This window comes from Triticum aestivum, chromosome 5D, assembly GCF_018294505.1.
Source record: "Triticum aestivum cultivar Chinese Spring chromosome 5D, IWGSC CS RefSeq v2.1, whole genome shotgun sequence".
Classification (NCBI taxonomy): Eukaryota; Viridiplantae; Streptophyta; class Magnoliopsida; order Poales; family Poaceae; genus Triticum; species Triticum aestivum.
In genome coordinates this window covers 375439061-375454521 of record NC_057808.1, presented here as the reverse complement: position 1 = coordinate 375454521, position 15461 = coordinate 375439061, and the positions used below count along the sequence as shown (strand labels likewise).

At 48.4% G+C, this 15461-nt stretch overlaps 1 protein-coding gene across 1 annotated transcript; it reads right to left on the bottom strand.

Annotated features, from left to right (window-relative positions):
* Positions 1-876: 876 nt before the first annotated feature.
* On the bottom strand, positions 877-12624 carry LOC123120658 (cytochrome P450 716A1). Its single transcript, XM_044540651.1, has 5 exons — positions 12598-12624; positions 12484-12537; positions 1678-2614; positions 1409-1596; positions 877-1342 (listed from the first exon to the last, which is right to left on the bottom strand). The coding sequence occupies exons 1-5, from the start codon at positions 12622-12624 to the stop codon at positions 1025-1027; spliced, it is 1524 nt and encodes a 507-aa protein (XP_044396586.1). The 3' UTR covers positions 877-1024.
* Positions 12625-15461: the final 2837 nt, after the last annotated feature.

Genomic DNA, 15461 nt, shown 5'->3' with positions numbered 1-15461 from the left:
TCGGGTTTAAATGTCGCGGTTGCGTCGGGAAGAGCGTGGAGGGGACACGGGCTCCCGCTTCACGCGGAGGAGCATCTCCGGTGGTGCTGTCGGGCGTTGACGTGGAGGACGGAGCATGACCTCCATCTGCTCATGTACTCCTCGTTTGTCACGGTGTAGACCGCGCCCTGCATCGCCGGTTTTTGCTGCGGTGGCTAGTCCTCCTCGTCGCTGGAGGAGATGATGATCTCCTCCTTCGCAGAGGAGCCGAACACCGATGAGGACGACAGCCCCGGAGTTCCTGGGCGGCGTCGCCACGAACCTCTGGAGCCCGCTCCGGAGCCACCTCTTGCCGACGCCGATGCCCACGACTTGCCCATCGCCTGAGTTGTGGACGAAGAGGAGAGGTGAGGACAAGGACGTGCTGAGCAATGCGGTGAGTGCGATGTGAACGGCGTCAGAGCACGACTTATAAAACCTCGGCCAGACCATGCGAACGGACGGTTAGCCGCTGCAATGCGGCGCAACGGTCGGAGTTGGTTCCTCGAGAAGGTACGTCTGCATTGAAGCGATGGCTCCCGAGAGATCGCGTCTGTCAGCGACGCCACCCCCCCCCCCCCCCCCACCACACCCGGTCACATCATGTGGCATTAATGTCGGCTGCTGCATGCTCTGGGCCGACATTGTTGCGGCGCGGGAAGCAACGTGTGCATCGAAAGGAAAAGCATGGGAGAGGCGAGTAGGGTTGTTTGATGGGGCAGGGTGGCCAGACATGGATGTGGCAACGGTCCGATAAGACACATGATCGTGTTGGATGATAAGACACGCCCGAACCGCACCGTCCGGACTTATGCGGCCATTTGAGGTCGGTGTTGGAGCTGCCCATAAAACACCAAATTCGAGTACTTATCTTGAATTAAATATATGTGGCAGACAAGAAAAGTCATGATAGTGAAAAGATGTTGATTTATTACCCATCACCGAGCAGCTACATTTTCTAGTGCAATCCGACCGACGATGATACCGAGATTGCGGTGAAGCCTCGTCACGGTGGAGCGGAGGTCCTCTGCTCGATTTGGATGGGTAGGCCACGCAGCGGCGACGGCATGGGGTCCCTCACGAAGGTGTTCTCCTTGCAGCATAGCTTCCATCTGAAGTGCCTCACAAGGTGGTGCATCGTCACCAGCGTCTCGATCCGAGAGAACTCTATGCCGGGGCATATCCTCGGGCCGCCCCCGAAGGCGACGAAGGAGCACGGCGCCGCCGCCGACGCGGCCTGGTTCTCGAACCGGGACGGGTCGAACTTGGCCGGCTCGTGGAAGATGCTCGCGTCCATGTGCGTCACGTTCGCCGTCCAGAACACCTGAAAGCTTTCAGGTCAGGTAATTTCTCCGCCTCCGACGACTGTGGTAGCTAAGCAGCAACTGACCTGCCATCCTTTTGGGATTAGGTAGCCGTCGAACTCGACGTCCTCCAGCGCTCTTCTGAAGTTGCCGAAGATCGGAGGGACGATGCGAAGGATCTCCTGCGCGACTCGCCATGTGAACTTCATCTTCGTCAGATCTTCCCAGGTGAGAGCCTCTCCCTCGGCTTTGTTCATGGCGATCTCTTCATGCTCTGTTTCACCAAACACACGTCATGGCCATGGAATACACGGACGCACCTGCACATTGAGTAATTGATTCACTGGCCACTTGCCTTGGACCATGGCAGCGAGCGTGGCATCATCGTTGGCGAGGTGGCGGACCATGAACGTCATGAGGATGGACGACGTGTCGTGGCCGGCGATGAGGGCGACCATGGCGTTGTCCACGATCTCCTCGTCGCTCAGCAGCCGCTCGCCATGGCTGTCCGTCAGGCCGAGCAGGCAGGTTATGAGGTCGTTGCTCCGGGGCGCCTTGCCGTGCTCCGGCTGGCGCCGGCCGGCCTTCTTCTCCCGCGTGATCCCCGCCAGCACCCGACGGGCTCTGCCGCTGGCCTTGAGGCTCCGGCTGAACGCCGTGAACGGCAGGTTCGCCGGGATAGCCCACATGCCCTTCATCATGTGCGCGAAGTCGCCGGCCAGCGCGTCCCGCACAGCGCCCCTCTGCAGGCCGAAGAGCAGCGCGGAGATGATGTCGAACGTCAGCCGCTTCATCAGCGGCAGCACCGTCACCGTCCCGCGGCCGGCCCAGTTCTCCTCGACATGGCGCCGCACCTCGGCGTCGATCCTGCCCACGTACATCTTGAGCATGTCCGGCCTGAGGAACTCGAGCAGAGCGCCGCGGACGCGCCGGTGGTCGGCGCCGTGGAGGTCCAGGATGCTGTTCTCGCCGAGTATCCGCTGCACGGACCGTGGCTGCCGTGTCGAAAGCGCGCTGCTGAAGAACAGGAACTTGTTCGCCGCTGGTCCGGCCAGGAGCACCGTCGGCGTGCCGAACAGCGACAGCTTCGACACGGGCCCGTACCTATCGATCCGGTCTTGTACCCACCGGCTGCCGCCGTCGCCTCCACGCATGGCCTGAAGGAGGCCGAAGCTCTGGCCGATCACCGGCAGGCCCAGGGAGCCCGGGGGCAGGTTGTCCGGCCATGTGTTTCTTGGCCCTGATGAGGAGGTGGATGGCAATGGACGAGGCGGCAACAACGAGTGCGACGACTATGGCCAAATGATCCATTGGGATTGGAGAGTGATGGCTGTCAAGACGATGACGATACTACTACTTGAAGCAGAGGATCCCGGTTAGATAACAGGGGATCCGTAATCATTAGTACTCCCTCCGTTTCTAAATATAAGTTTTTTTTAGAGATTTCAACAAATGACTACATACGGAGCAAAATGAATGAATCTACACCCTAAGATATGTCTACATACATCCGTATGTTGTAGTCCATTTAAAACGTCTAAAAACCTTATATTTAAAAATGAAGAGAGTACTAATAAGCAAATAATCATTAACATCGGGGGAGTAATAGAGATCTCTTAGTAATAAGCAATTAAGATCACGCGCCCGATATTTCAAAAGAAGAAAGAAGAATCTTGCATTGCACACGAGCTTTAAAGTGTTGAGATGCCCCCTCGGTACAAGACAAAAGGAATACTACTATTGATTTAAGTTCTTTTTTGAGCTGTTGATTTAGTTGTAGGATGACAATTTTTGCATTGATGATTTTTTCTTGCGTAGTTTTTGCATTGATAATTGTATTGCTCATATGCCATAGCATATAGAGTACATGGGCTGCGGGATCTCAATCGTATCCGCTATACAAGGAAAGGATCGGGAGATATTGCTAAGCTAGGAAGTAAATACAAAAGATCATATCTGCCAGATATACATGCAATAAAAACCATGCTCAACCAGCCTTGCAATTAAGCATGCTAGCGCGCTCGAGTAGCTCATGCACGTACTTTTGTTGATGAAGGAAAAAGCTGAAGGAAATATGCCCTAGAGGCAATAGTAAAGTTATTATTTATTTCCTTATATCATGATAAATGTTTATTATTCATGCTAGAATTGTATTAACCGAAAACATAATACTTGTGTGAATACATAGACAAACAGAGTGTCACTAGTATGCCTCTACTTGACTAGCTCGTTGATCAAAGATGGTTATGTTTCCTAGCCATAGACATGAGTTGTCATTTGATTAACGGGATCACATCATTAGGAGAATGATGTGATTGACTTGACCCATTCCGTTAGCTTAGCACTCGATCGTTTAGTATGTTGCTATTGCTTTCTTCATGACTTATACATGTTCCTATGACTATGAGATTATGCAACTCCCGTTTACCGGAGGAACACTTTGTGTGCTACCAAACGTCACAACGTAACTGGGTGATTATAAAGGTGCTCTACAGGTGTCTCCAAAGGTACTTGTTGGGTTGGCGTATTTCAAGATTAGGATTTGTCACTCCGATTGTCGGAGAGGTATCTCTGGGCCCACTCAGTAATACACATCACTATAAGCCTTGCAAGCATTGTAACTAATGAGTTAGTTGCGGGATGATGTATTACGGAACGAGTAAAGAGACTTGCCGGTAACGAGATTGAACTAGGTATCGAGATACCGACGATCGAATCTCGGGCAAGTAACATACCGATGACAAGGGGAACAACGTATGTTGTTATGCGGTCTGACCGATAAAGATCTTCGTAGAATATGTGGGAGCCAATATGAGCATCCAGGTTCCGCTATTGGTTATTGACCGGAGAGGTGTCTCGGTCATGTCTACATAGTTCTCGAACCCGTAGGGTCCGCACGCTTAACGTTACGATGACAGTTATATTATGAGTTTATATGTTTTGATGTACCGAAGGTTGTTCGGAGTCCCGGATGTGATCACGGACATAACGAGGAGTCTCGAAATGGTCGAGACATAAAGATTGATATATTGGAAGCCTATGTTTGGATATCGGAAGTGTTCCGGGTGAAATCGGGATTTTTCTGGAGTACCGGGAGGTTACCGGAACCCCCCGGTAACTTAATTGGCCTTAGTGGGCCTAGGTGGAAGAGAGGAGAGGAGGCCAGGGCAGGGCCACACGCCCCTCCCCCCCGAGTCCGAATAGGACAAGGAGAGGGGGGCGGCGCCCCCCCTTTCCTTCCTCCCCTCCACCTCTTCCCCTCTCTCTCCTAGTCCAACATGGAAAAGGGGGGAGTCCTACTCCCGGTAGGAGTAGGACTCCTCCTGGCGCGCCTCTCCCCTTTGGCCGGCCGAACCCCCCCTTGCTCGTTTATATACGGGGGCAGGGGGGCACCTCTAGACACACAATTGATCATTGATCTCTTAGCCGTGTGCGGTGCCCTCCTCCACCATATTACACCTCGATAATATCGTAGCGGTGCTTAGGCGAAGCCCTGCGTCGGTAGAACATCATCATTGTCACCACGCCATCGTGCTGACGAAACTCTCCCTCAACACTCGGCTGGATCGGAGTTCGAGGGACGTCATCGAGCTGAACGTGTGCTGAATTCGGAGGTGCCGTGCGCTCGGTACTTGATCGGTCGGATCGTGAAGACGTACGACCACATCAACCGCGTTGTGTTAAACGCTTCCGCTTTCGGTCTACGAGGGTACGTGGACAACACTCTCCCCTCTCGTTGCTATGCATCACCATGATCTTGCGTGTGCGTAGGAATTTTTTTGAAATTACTACGTTCCCTAACAGTGGTATCAGAGCCTGGTTTTATGCGTTGATGTTATATGCACGAGTAGAACACAAGTGAGTTGTGGGCGATATAAGTCATACTGCTTACCAGCATGTCATATTTTGGTTCAGCGGTATTGTGAGATGAAGCGGCCCGGACCGACATTACGCGTACGCTTACGCGAGACTGGTTTCACCGTTGCGAGATCTCGTTGCTTAAAGGTGACTGGCGGGTGTCTGTCTCTCTCACTTTAGTTGAACCAAGTGTGGCTACGCCCGGTCCTTGCGAAGGTTAAAACAGCACCAACTTGACAAACTATCGTTGTGGTTTTGATGCGTAGGTAAGAACGGTTCTTGCTAAGCCCGTAGCAGCCACGTAAAACTTGCAACAACAAAGTAGAGGACGTCTAACTTGTTTTTGCAGGGCATGTTGTGATGTGATATGGTCAAGACATGATGCTGAATTTTATTGTATGAGATGATCATGTTTTGTAACCGAGTTATCGGCAACTAGCAGGAGCCATATGGTTGTCGCTTTATTGTATGCAATGCAATCGCCATGTAATTGTTTTACTTTATCACTAAGCGGTAGCGATAGTCGTAGAAGCAATAGTTGGCGAGACGACAACGATGCTACGATGGAGATCAAGGTGTCGCGCCGGTGACGATGGTGATCATGACGGTGCTTCGGAGATGGAGATCACAAGCACAAGATGATGATGGCCATATCATATCACTTATATTGATTGCATGTGATGTTTATCTTTTATGCATCTTATCTTGCTTTGATTGACGGTAGCATTATAAGATGATCTCTCACTAAATTTCAAGATAAAAGTGTTCTCCCTGAGTATGCACCGTTGCCAAAGTTCGTCGTGCCCAGACACCACGTGATGATCGGGTGTGATAAGCTCTACGTCCATCTACAACGGGTGCAAGCCAGTTTTGCACACGCAGAATACTCAGGTTAAACTTGACGAGCCTAGCATATGCAGATATGGCCTCGGAACATTGAGACCGAAAGGTCGAGCGTGAATCATATAGTAGATATGATCAATATAGTGATGTTCACCATTGAAAACTACTTCATTTCACGTGATGATCGTTTATGGTTTAGTTGATTTGGATCACGTAATCACTTAGATGATTAGAGGGATGTCTATCTAAGTGGGAGTTCTTAAGTAATATGATTAATAGAACTTAAATTTATCATGAACTTAGTACCTGATAGTATCTTGCTTGTCTATGTTAATTGTAGATAGATGGCCCGTGCTGTTGTTCTGTTGAATTTTAATGCGTTCCTTGAGAAAGCAAAGTTGAAAGATGATGGTAGCAATTACACGGACTGGGTCCGTAACTTAAGGATTATCCTCATTGCTGCACAGAAGAATTACGTCCTGGAAGCACCGCTGGGTGCCAGGCCTGCTGCAAGAGCAACACCAGAGGTTATGAACGTCTGGCAGAGCAAAGCTGATGACTACTCGATAGTTCAGTGTGCCATACTTTACGGCTTAGAACCGGGTCTTCAACGACGTTTTGAACGTCATGGAGCATATGAGATGTTCCAGGAGTTGAAGTTAATATTTCAAGCAAATGCCCAGATTGAGAGATATGAAGTCTCCAATAAGTTCTACAGCTGCAAGATGGAAGAGAATAGTTCTGTCAGTGAGCATATACTCAAAAAGTCTGGGTATAACAATCACTTGATTCAACTGGGAGTTAATCTTCCGGATGATAGCGTCATTGACAGAATTCTTCAATCACTACCACCAAGCTACAAGAGCTTCGTGATGAACTATAACATGCAAGGGATGAATAAGACAATTCCCGAGCTCTTCGCAATGCTAAAGGCAGCGGAGGTAGAAATCAAAAAGGAGCATCAAGTGCTGATGGTCAATAAGACCACTAGTTTCAAGAAAAAGGGCAAAGGGAAGAAGAAGGGGAACTTCAAGAAGAACAGCAAGCAAGTTGTTGTTCAGGAGAAGAAACCCAAATTTGGACCTAAGCTTGAGACTCAGTGCTTCTACTACAAGCAGACTGGTCACTGGAAGCGGAACTGCCCCAAGTATTTGGCGGATAAGAAGGATGGCAAGGTGAACAAAGGTATATGTGATATACATGTTATTGATGTGTACCTTACCAGAGCTCGCAGTAGCACCTGGGTATTTGATACTGGTTCTGTTGCTAATATTTGCAACTCGAAACAGGGACTACGGATTAAGCGAACACTGGCCAAGGACGAGGTGACGATGCGCGTGGGAAACGGTTCCAAAGTCGATGTGATCGCCGTCGGCACGCTACCTCTACATCTACCTTCGGGATTAGTATTAGACCTAAGTAATTGTTATTTGGTGCCAGCGTTGAGCATGAACATTATATCTGGATCTTGTTTGATGCGAGACGGTTATTCATTTAAATCAGAGAATAATGGTTGTTCTATTTATATGAGTAATATCTTTTATGGTCATGCACCCTTGAAGAGTGGTCTATTTTTAATGAATCTCGGTAGTAGTGACACACATATTCATAATGTCGAAGCCAAAAGATGCAGAGTTGATAATGATAGTGCAACTTATTTGTGGCACTGCCGTTTAGGTCATATCGGTGTAAAGCGCATGAAGAAACTCCATAATGATGGACTTTTGGAATCACTTGATTATGAATCACTTGGTACTTGCGAACCGTGTCTCATGGGCAAGATGACTAAAACACCGTTCTCCGGAACTATGGAGAGAGCAACTAATTTGTTGGAAATCATACATACAGATGTATGTGGTCCGATGAATATTGAGGCTCGTGGCGGATATCGTTATTTTCTCACCTTCACAGATGATTTGAGCAGATATGGGTATATCTACTTAATGAAACATAAGTCTGAAACATTTGAAAAGTTCAAAGAATTTCAGAGCGAAGTTGAAAATCATCGTAACAAGAAAAAAAAGTTTCTACGATCAGATCGTGGAGGAGAATATTTGAGTTACGAGTTTGGCCTACATTTGAAACAATGCGGAATAGTTTCGCAACTCACGCCACCCGAAACACCACAACGTAATGTTGTGTACGAACGTCGTAATCGTACTTTACTAGATATGGTGCGATCTATGATGTCTCTTACTGATTTACCGCTATCGTTTTGGGGTTATGCTTTAGAGACGGCTGCATTCATTCTAAATAGGGCACCGTCGAAATCCGTTGAGACGACGCCTTATGAACTATGGTTTGGCCAGAAACCAAAGTTGTCGTTTCTTAAAGTTTGGGGTTGCGATGCTTATGTGAAGAAACTTCAACCTGATAAGCTCGAACCTAAATCAGAGAAATGTGTCTTCATAGGATACCCAAAGGAGACTGTTGGGTACACCTTCTATCACAGATCCGAAGGCAAGACATTCGTTGCTAAGAATGGATCCTTTCTAGAGAAGGAGTTTCTCTCGAAAGAAGTGAGTGGGAGGAAAGTAGAACTTGATGAGGTAACTGTACCTGCTCCCTTATTGGAAAGTAGATCATCACAGAAACCAGTTTCTGCGACACCTACACCAATTAGTGAGGAAGTTAATGATAATGATCATGAAACTTCAGATCAAGTTATTACTGAACCTCGTAGGTCAACCAGATTAAGATCCGCACCAGAGTGGTACGGTAATCCTGTTCTGGAGGTTATGGTACTAGACCATGACGAACCTACGAACCATGAAGAAGCAATGGTGAGCCCAGATTCCGCAAAATGGCTTGAGGCCATGAAATCCGAGATGGGATCGATGTATGAGAACAAAGTATGGACTTTGGTTGACTTGCCCGATGATCGGCAAGCCATTGAAAATAAATGGATCTTCAAGAAGAAGACTGACGCTGACGGTAATGTTACTGTTTATAAAGCTCGACTTGTTGCGAAAGGTTTTCGACAAGTTCAAGGGATTGACTACGATGAGACCTTCTCACCCGTAGCGATGCTCAAGTCTGTCCGAATCATGTTAGCAATTGCCGCATTTTATGATTATGAAATTTGGCAAATGGATGTCAAAACTGCATTCCTGAATGGATTTCTGGAAGAAGAGTTGTATATGATGCAACCGGAAGGTTTTGTCGATCCAAAGGGAGCTAACAAAGTGTGCAAGCTCCAGCGATCCATTTATGGACTGGTGCAAGCCTCTCGGAGTTGGAATAAACGCTTTGATAGTGTGATCAAAGCATTTGGTTTTATACAGACTTTTGGAGAAGCCTGTATTTACAAGAAAGTGAGTGGGAGCTCAGTAGCATTTCTGATATTATATGTGGATGACATATTGCTAATTGGAAATGATATAGAATTTCTGGATAGCATAAAGGGATACTTGAATAAGAGTTTTTCAATGAAAGACCTCGGTGAAGCTGCATATATATTGGGCATCAAGATCTATAGAGATAGATCAAGACGCTTAATTGGACTTTCACAAAGCACATACCTTGACAAAGTTTTGAAGAAGTTCAAAATGGATCAAGCAAAGAAAGGGTTCTTGCCTGTATTACAAGGTGTGAGATTGAGTAAGACTCAATGCCCGACCACTGCAGAAGATAGAGAGAAGATGAAAGATGTTCCCTATGCTTCAGCCATAGGCTCTATCATGTATGCAATGCTGTGTACCAGACCTGATGTGTGCCTTGCTATAAGTTTAGCAGGGAGGTACCAAAGTAATCCAGGAGTGGATCACTGGACAACGGTCAAGAACATCCTGAAATACCTGAAAAGGACTAAGGATATGTTTCTCGTTTATGGAGGTGACAAAGAGCTCATCGTAAATGGTTACGTTGATGCAAGCTTTGACACTGATCCGGACGATTCTAAATCGCAAACCGGATACGTGTTTACATTGAACGGTGGAGCTGTCAGTTGGTGCAGTTCTAAGCAAAGTGTCATGGCGGGATCTACGTGTGAAGCGGAGTACATAGCTGCTTCGGAAGCAGCAAATGAAGGAGTCTGGATGAAGGAGTTCATATCCGATCTAGGTGTCATACCTAGTGCATCGGGTCCAATGAAAATCTTTTGTGACAATACTGGTGCAATTGCCTTAGCAAAGGAATCCAGATTTCACAAGAGAACCAAGCACATCAAAAGACGCTTCAATTCCATCCGGGATTTAGTCCAGGTGGGAGACATAGAAATTTGCAGGATACATACGGATCTGAATGTTGCAGACCCGTTGACTAAGCCTCTTCCACGAGCAAAACATGATCAGCACCAAGACTCCATGGGTGTAAGAATCATTACTGTGTAATCTAGATTATTGACTCTAGTGCAAGTGGGAGACTGAAGGAAATATGCCCTAGAGGCAATAATAAAGTTATTATTTATTTCCTTATATCATGATAAATGTTTATTATTCATGCTAGAATTGTATTAACCGGAAACATAATACTTGTGTGAATACATAGACAAACAGAGTGTCACTAGTATGCCTCTACTAGACTAGCTCGTTGATCAAAGATGGTTATGTTTCCTAGCCATAGACATGAGTTGTCATTTGATTAACGGGATCACATCATTAGGAGGATGATGTGATTGACTTGACCCATTCCGTTAGCTTAGCACTCGATCGTTTAGTATGTTGCTATTGCTTTCTTCATGACTTATACATGTTCCTATGACTATGAGATTATGCAACTCCCGTTTACCGGAGGAACACTTTGTGTGCTACCAAACGTCACAACGTAACTGGGTGATTATAAAGGTGCTCTACAGGTGTCTCCAAAGGTACTTGTTGGGTTGGCGTATTTCGAGATTAGGATTTGTCACTCCGATTGTCGGAGAGGTATCTCTGGGCCCACTCAGTAATACACATCACTATAAGCCTTGCAAGCATTGTAACTAATGAGTTAGTTGCGGGATGATGTATTACGGAACGAGTAAAGAGACTTGCCGGTAACGAGATTGAACTAGGTATCGAGATACCGACGATCGAATCTCGGGCAAGTAACATACCGATGACAAGGGGAACAACGTATGTTGTTATGCGGTCTGACCGATAAAGATCTTCGTAGAATATGTGGGAGCCAATATGAGCATCCAGGTTCCGCTATTGGTTATTGACCGGAGAGGTGTCTCGGTCATGTCTACATAGTTCTCGAACCCGTAGGGTCCGCACGCTTAACGTTACGATGACAGTTATATTATGAGTTTATATGTTTTGATGTACCGAAGGTTGTTCGGAGTCCCGGATGTGATCACGGACATAACGAGGAGTCTCGAAATGGTCGAGACATAAAGATTGATATATTGGAAGCCTATGTTTGGATATCGGAAGTGTTCCGGGTGAAATCGGGATTTTTCTGGAGTACCGGGAGGTTACCGGAACCCCCCGGTAACTTAATTGGCCTTAGTGGGCCTAGGTGGAAGAGAGGAGAGGAGGCCAGGGCAGGGCCACACGCCCCTCCCCCCCGAGTCCGAATAGGATAAGGAGAGGGGGGCGGCGCCCCCCCTTTCCTTCCTCCCCTCCACCTCTTCCCCTCTCTCTCCTAGTCCAACATGGAAAAGGGGGGAGTCCTACTCCCGGTAGGAGTAGGACTCCTCCTGGCGCGCCTCTCCCCTTTGGGCGGCCGAACCCCCCCTTGCTCCTTTATATACGGGGGCAGGGAGGCACCTCTAGACACACAATTGATCATTGATCTCTCTTAGCCGTGTGCGGTGCCCTCCTCCACCATATTACACCTCGATAATATCGTAGCGGTGCCTAGGCGAAGCCCTGCGTCGGTAGAACATCATCATTGTCACCACGCCGTCGTGCTGATGAAACTCTCCCTCAACACTCGGTTGGATCGGAGTTCGAGGGACGTCATCGAGCTGAAGGTGTGCTGAACTCGGAGGTGCCGTGCGTTCGGTACTTGATCGGTCGGATCGTGAAGACGTACGACCACATCAACCGCGTTGTGTTAAACACTTCCGCTTTCGGTCTACGAGGGTACGTGGACAACACTCTCCCCTCTCGTTGCTATGCATCACCATGATCTTGCGTGTGCGTAGGATTTTTTTTGAAATTACTACGTTCCCTGACAAAAGCCGTCAGAGTGTCGAACCACCTCGATGCCGAGGAAGTAGTGGAGCGGCCCCAAGTCCTTCAGGGCGAACTCGGCACTTAGAAGAGCTGTAAGCTGTCCAAGAAGCTAAGCCGAGGAGGCCATGAAGATGATGTCATCGACGTAGAGGAGGAGGTATGCAGTCGCATCACCGTGATGGTACACGAAAAGTGAGGCATCCGAGTAGCTCGAAACCCCATCTACTGAAAAAAGCGGCGCATGCGCTGGTACCATGCCCTCGGCGCCTCCTTCAACCCATACAGAGAACAGGAAAGCATCACACATGATCGGGATGAGTGGCCTCGATGGATCTGGTGGGCTACTCGTAGTAGACCTGTTCGACGAGATGGCCATGGAGGAAGGCGTTGGAGACGTCCAACTGATGCACCTGCCAAGCATAGGAAACAACAAGCTATGGGACAGTATGTATCGTGCCCGGCTTGACAACCGGGGCGAAGGTGTCGGTGAAGTCCATTCCGGTGTGTTGCCGGAAACCACGAACTACCCAACGAGCCTTGTGCCACTAAAGGGTCTCATCAGGACGCGTCTTGTGGTGAAAGACCCACTTCCCGCTAATGATATTAGCATGACAGGGACGCGGAACAAGGTGCCATGTGTGATTGCACTGCAGCGTGTCAAACTCCTCCTGCATAGCGGCGAGCCGGTTAGGGTTGCGAAGGGTAGCGCGGGCAGACGACGAAACTGATGATGGAGAGGACGTTGAAACTGCGCACAGGTACTGCTCGAAAGGGTACCGGCTGCTCGGACGAAGGACCCTGAGGCGGGCCCGAGTTGTGACCCTGAGCAGAGGTGCCGGGGTGGGCGACTGCTTGGTAGGCACGTCGGTTGGTGAAGACGTGCCCGGACCCGACGAGACTAATTAGGGCGGGTCCGGTGTGGAGGTGCGGGAGGCCGCACCCGGGGCGACCGAGGCTGGGACCGCATCGAAGGCCTTGTCCAAGGCTGCCAAAGCTACGTCCGAGGCGGGCGAGCTCGACGTGGCAGCCGTGACAGTGGGGGAGGCGGCCGCGTGGCAACCGAGCTCGAAGACGACGCCGGGGAGCCGTGAGCGGGCCACGAGCGCCCTCCATGGGGATGTTGCGGAGTCGGTAAAGACCCGCCAAGGGGAGGCGGTGATGACGATGTCGGTCCGTCAGCGGATGGTACCTGCTGAAAAGGGAACACTTTCTCGTCAAAGTACACGTGTCTCTAGGTGATCACACGATGAGAGACAGGATCATAGCATCGGTAGCCCTTGGTATTGGTGAAGGAAATATGCCCTAGATGCAATAATAAAGTTGTTATTTATATTTCCTTATATCATGATAAAAGTTTATTATTCATGCTAGAATTGTATGAACCGGAAACTTGATACATGTGTGAATACATAGACAAAACGTTGTGTATCTAGTATGCCTCTACTAGACTAGCTCGTTAATCAAAGATGGTTAAGTTTCCTAACCATAGACATGTGTTGTCATTTGATGAACGGGACCACATCATTAAGAGAATGATGTGAGGGATAAGACCCATCCGTTAGCTTAGGATAATGATCGTTAAGTTTTATAACTATTGCTTTATTCATGACTTATACATACTCCTTTGACTATGAGATTATGCAACTCCCGAATACCGGAGGAACACCTTGTGTGCTATCAAACGTCACAATGCAACTGGGTGATTATGAAGATGCTCTACAGGTGTGTCCGAAGGTGTTTGTTGGGTTGGCATAGATCGAGATTAGGATTTGTCACTCCGAGTATCGGAGAGGTATCTCTGGGCCCTCTCGGTAATGCACATCATAGTGGCGAAGCCATGCATGAGCTGTGTAGTCAAATTACTAAACAGCTGTTTGGCAAAAACATCATACAATAAGTATATATCATTCAGAAAAAATCATAAATACATACATATGACTACACAAGTTTGAATTGACTACACATGAATGAATTCTTGGCACCGCCACTGGCACATCATGATAAGCCTTGCAAGCAATGTGACTAAAGAGTTAGTTGTGGGATGATGCATTATGGAACGAGTAAAGAGACTTACCGGTAACGAGATTGAACTAGGTATGAAGATACCGACGATCGAATCTCGGGCAAGTAACATACCGATGACAAATGGAATAACGTATGTTGTCATTGCGGTTTGACCGATAAAGATCTTCATAGAATATGTAGGAACCAATATGAGCATCCAGGTTCCGCTGTTGGTTATTGATCGGAGATGTGTCTCGGTCATGTCTACATAGTTCTCGAACCCGTAGGGTCCGCACGCTTAACGTTCGATGACGATTTGTATTATGAGTTATGTGTTTTGGTGACCGAAGATTGTTCGGAGTCCCGGATGAGATCACGGACATGGTGAGGAGTCTCGAAATAGTCGAGAGGTAAAGATTGATATATTGGACGATAGTATTCGGACACCGGAATAGTTCCAGAGTGTTTCGGGTATTTATCGGAGTACCGGGAGGTTACCGGAACCCCCCGGGGAAAGTTATGGGCCACATGGGCCTTGGGAGGGAGGCACACCAGCCCACAAGGGGCTGGCGTGCCCCCCACTTGGAAGGGGTCCGAATTGGAGTGGGGAAGGGGCGCTGTCGGTGTCAAAACCGGCGGATCTCGGGTAGGGGGTCCCGAACTGTGCGTCTAAGGTCGATGGTAACAGGAGACGGGGGACACGATGTTTACCCAGGTTCGGGTCCTCTCTATGGAGGTAATACCCTACTTCCTGCTTGATTGATCTTGATGAATATGAGTGTTACAAGAGTTGATCTACCACGAGATCGTAATGGCTAAAACCTTAGAAGTCTAGCCTGTTTGACTATGGTAATGAGTATATCCTTTCTGGACTAAACCCTCCGGTTTATATAGACACCGGGAGGATCTAGGGTTACATGGAGTTGGTTACATAGGAAGGAATCTTCATAATTGGTCGCCAAGCTTGCCTTCCACGCCAAGGAGAGTCCAATCCGGACACGGGTACAGTCTTCGGCCTTCATGTCTTCACAGCCCATCAGTCCGGCCCATGGATAACAGGTCGGACGCCCGAGGACCCCTTAGTACAGGACTCCCTCAGTAGCCCCCGAACCAGTCTTCAATAGCGAGGTGTTTGGCACAAATTGTCTTCGGCATTGCAAGGCGGGTTCCTCTTTTAATGATCTCCAAGTAATGTATTCGGCTATTGATCCAATGCCACTCCCCTGGGCTTCTGCGCGTTAAATAACTTCGTCCTCCACGTGTCGGGCGAATGTGGAAGGTCAGGGTATTTTTGCGAATAACACCTCATCCATGCAAGGAAGAGCGCCCA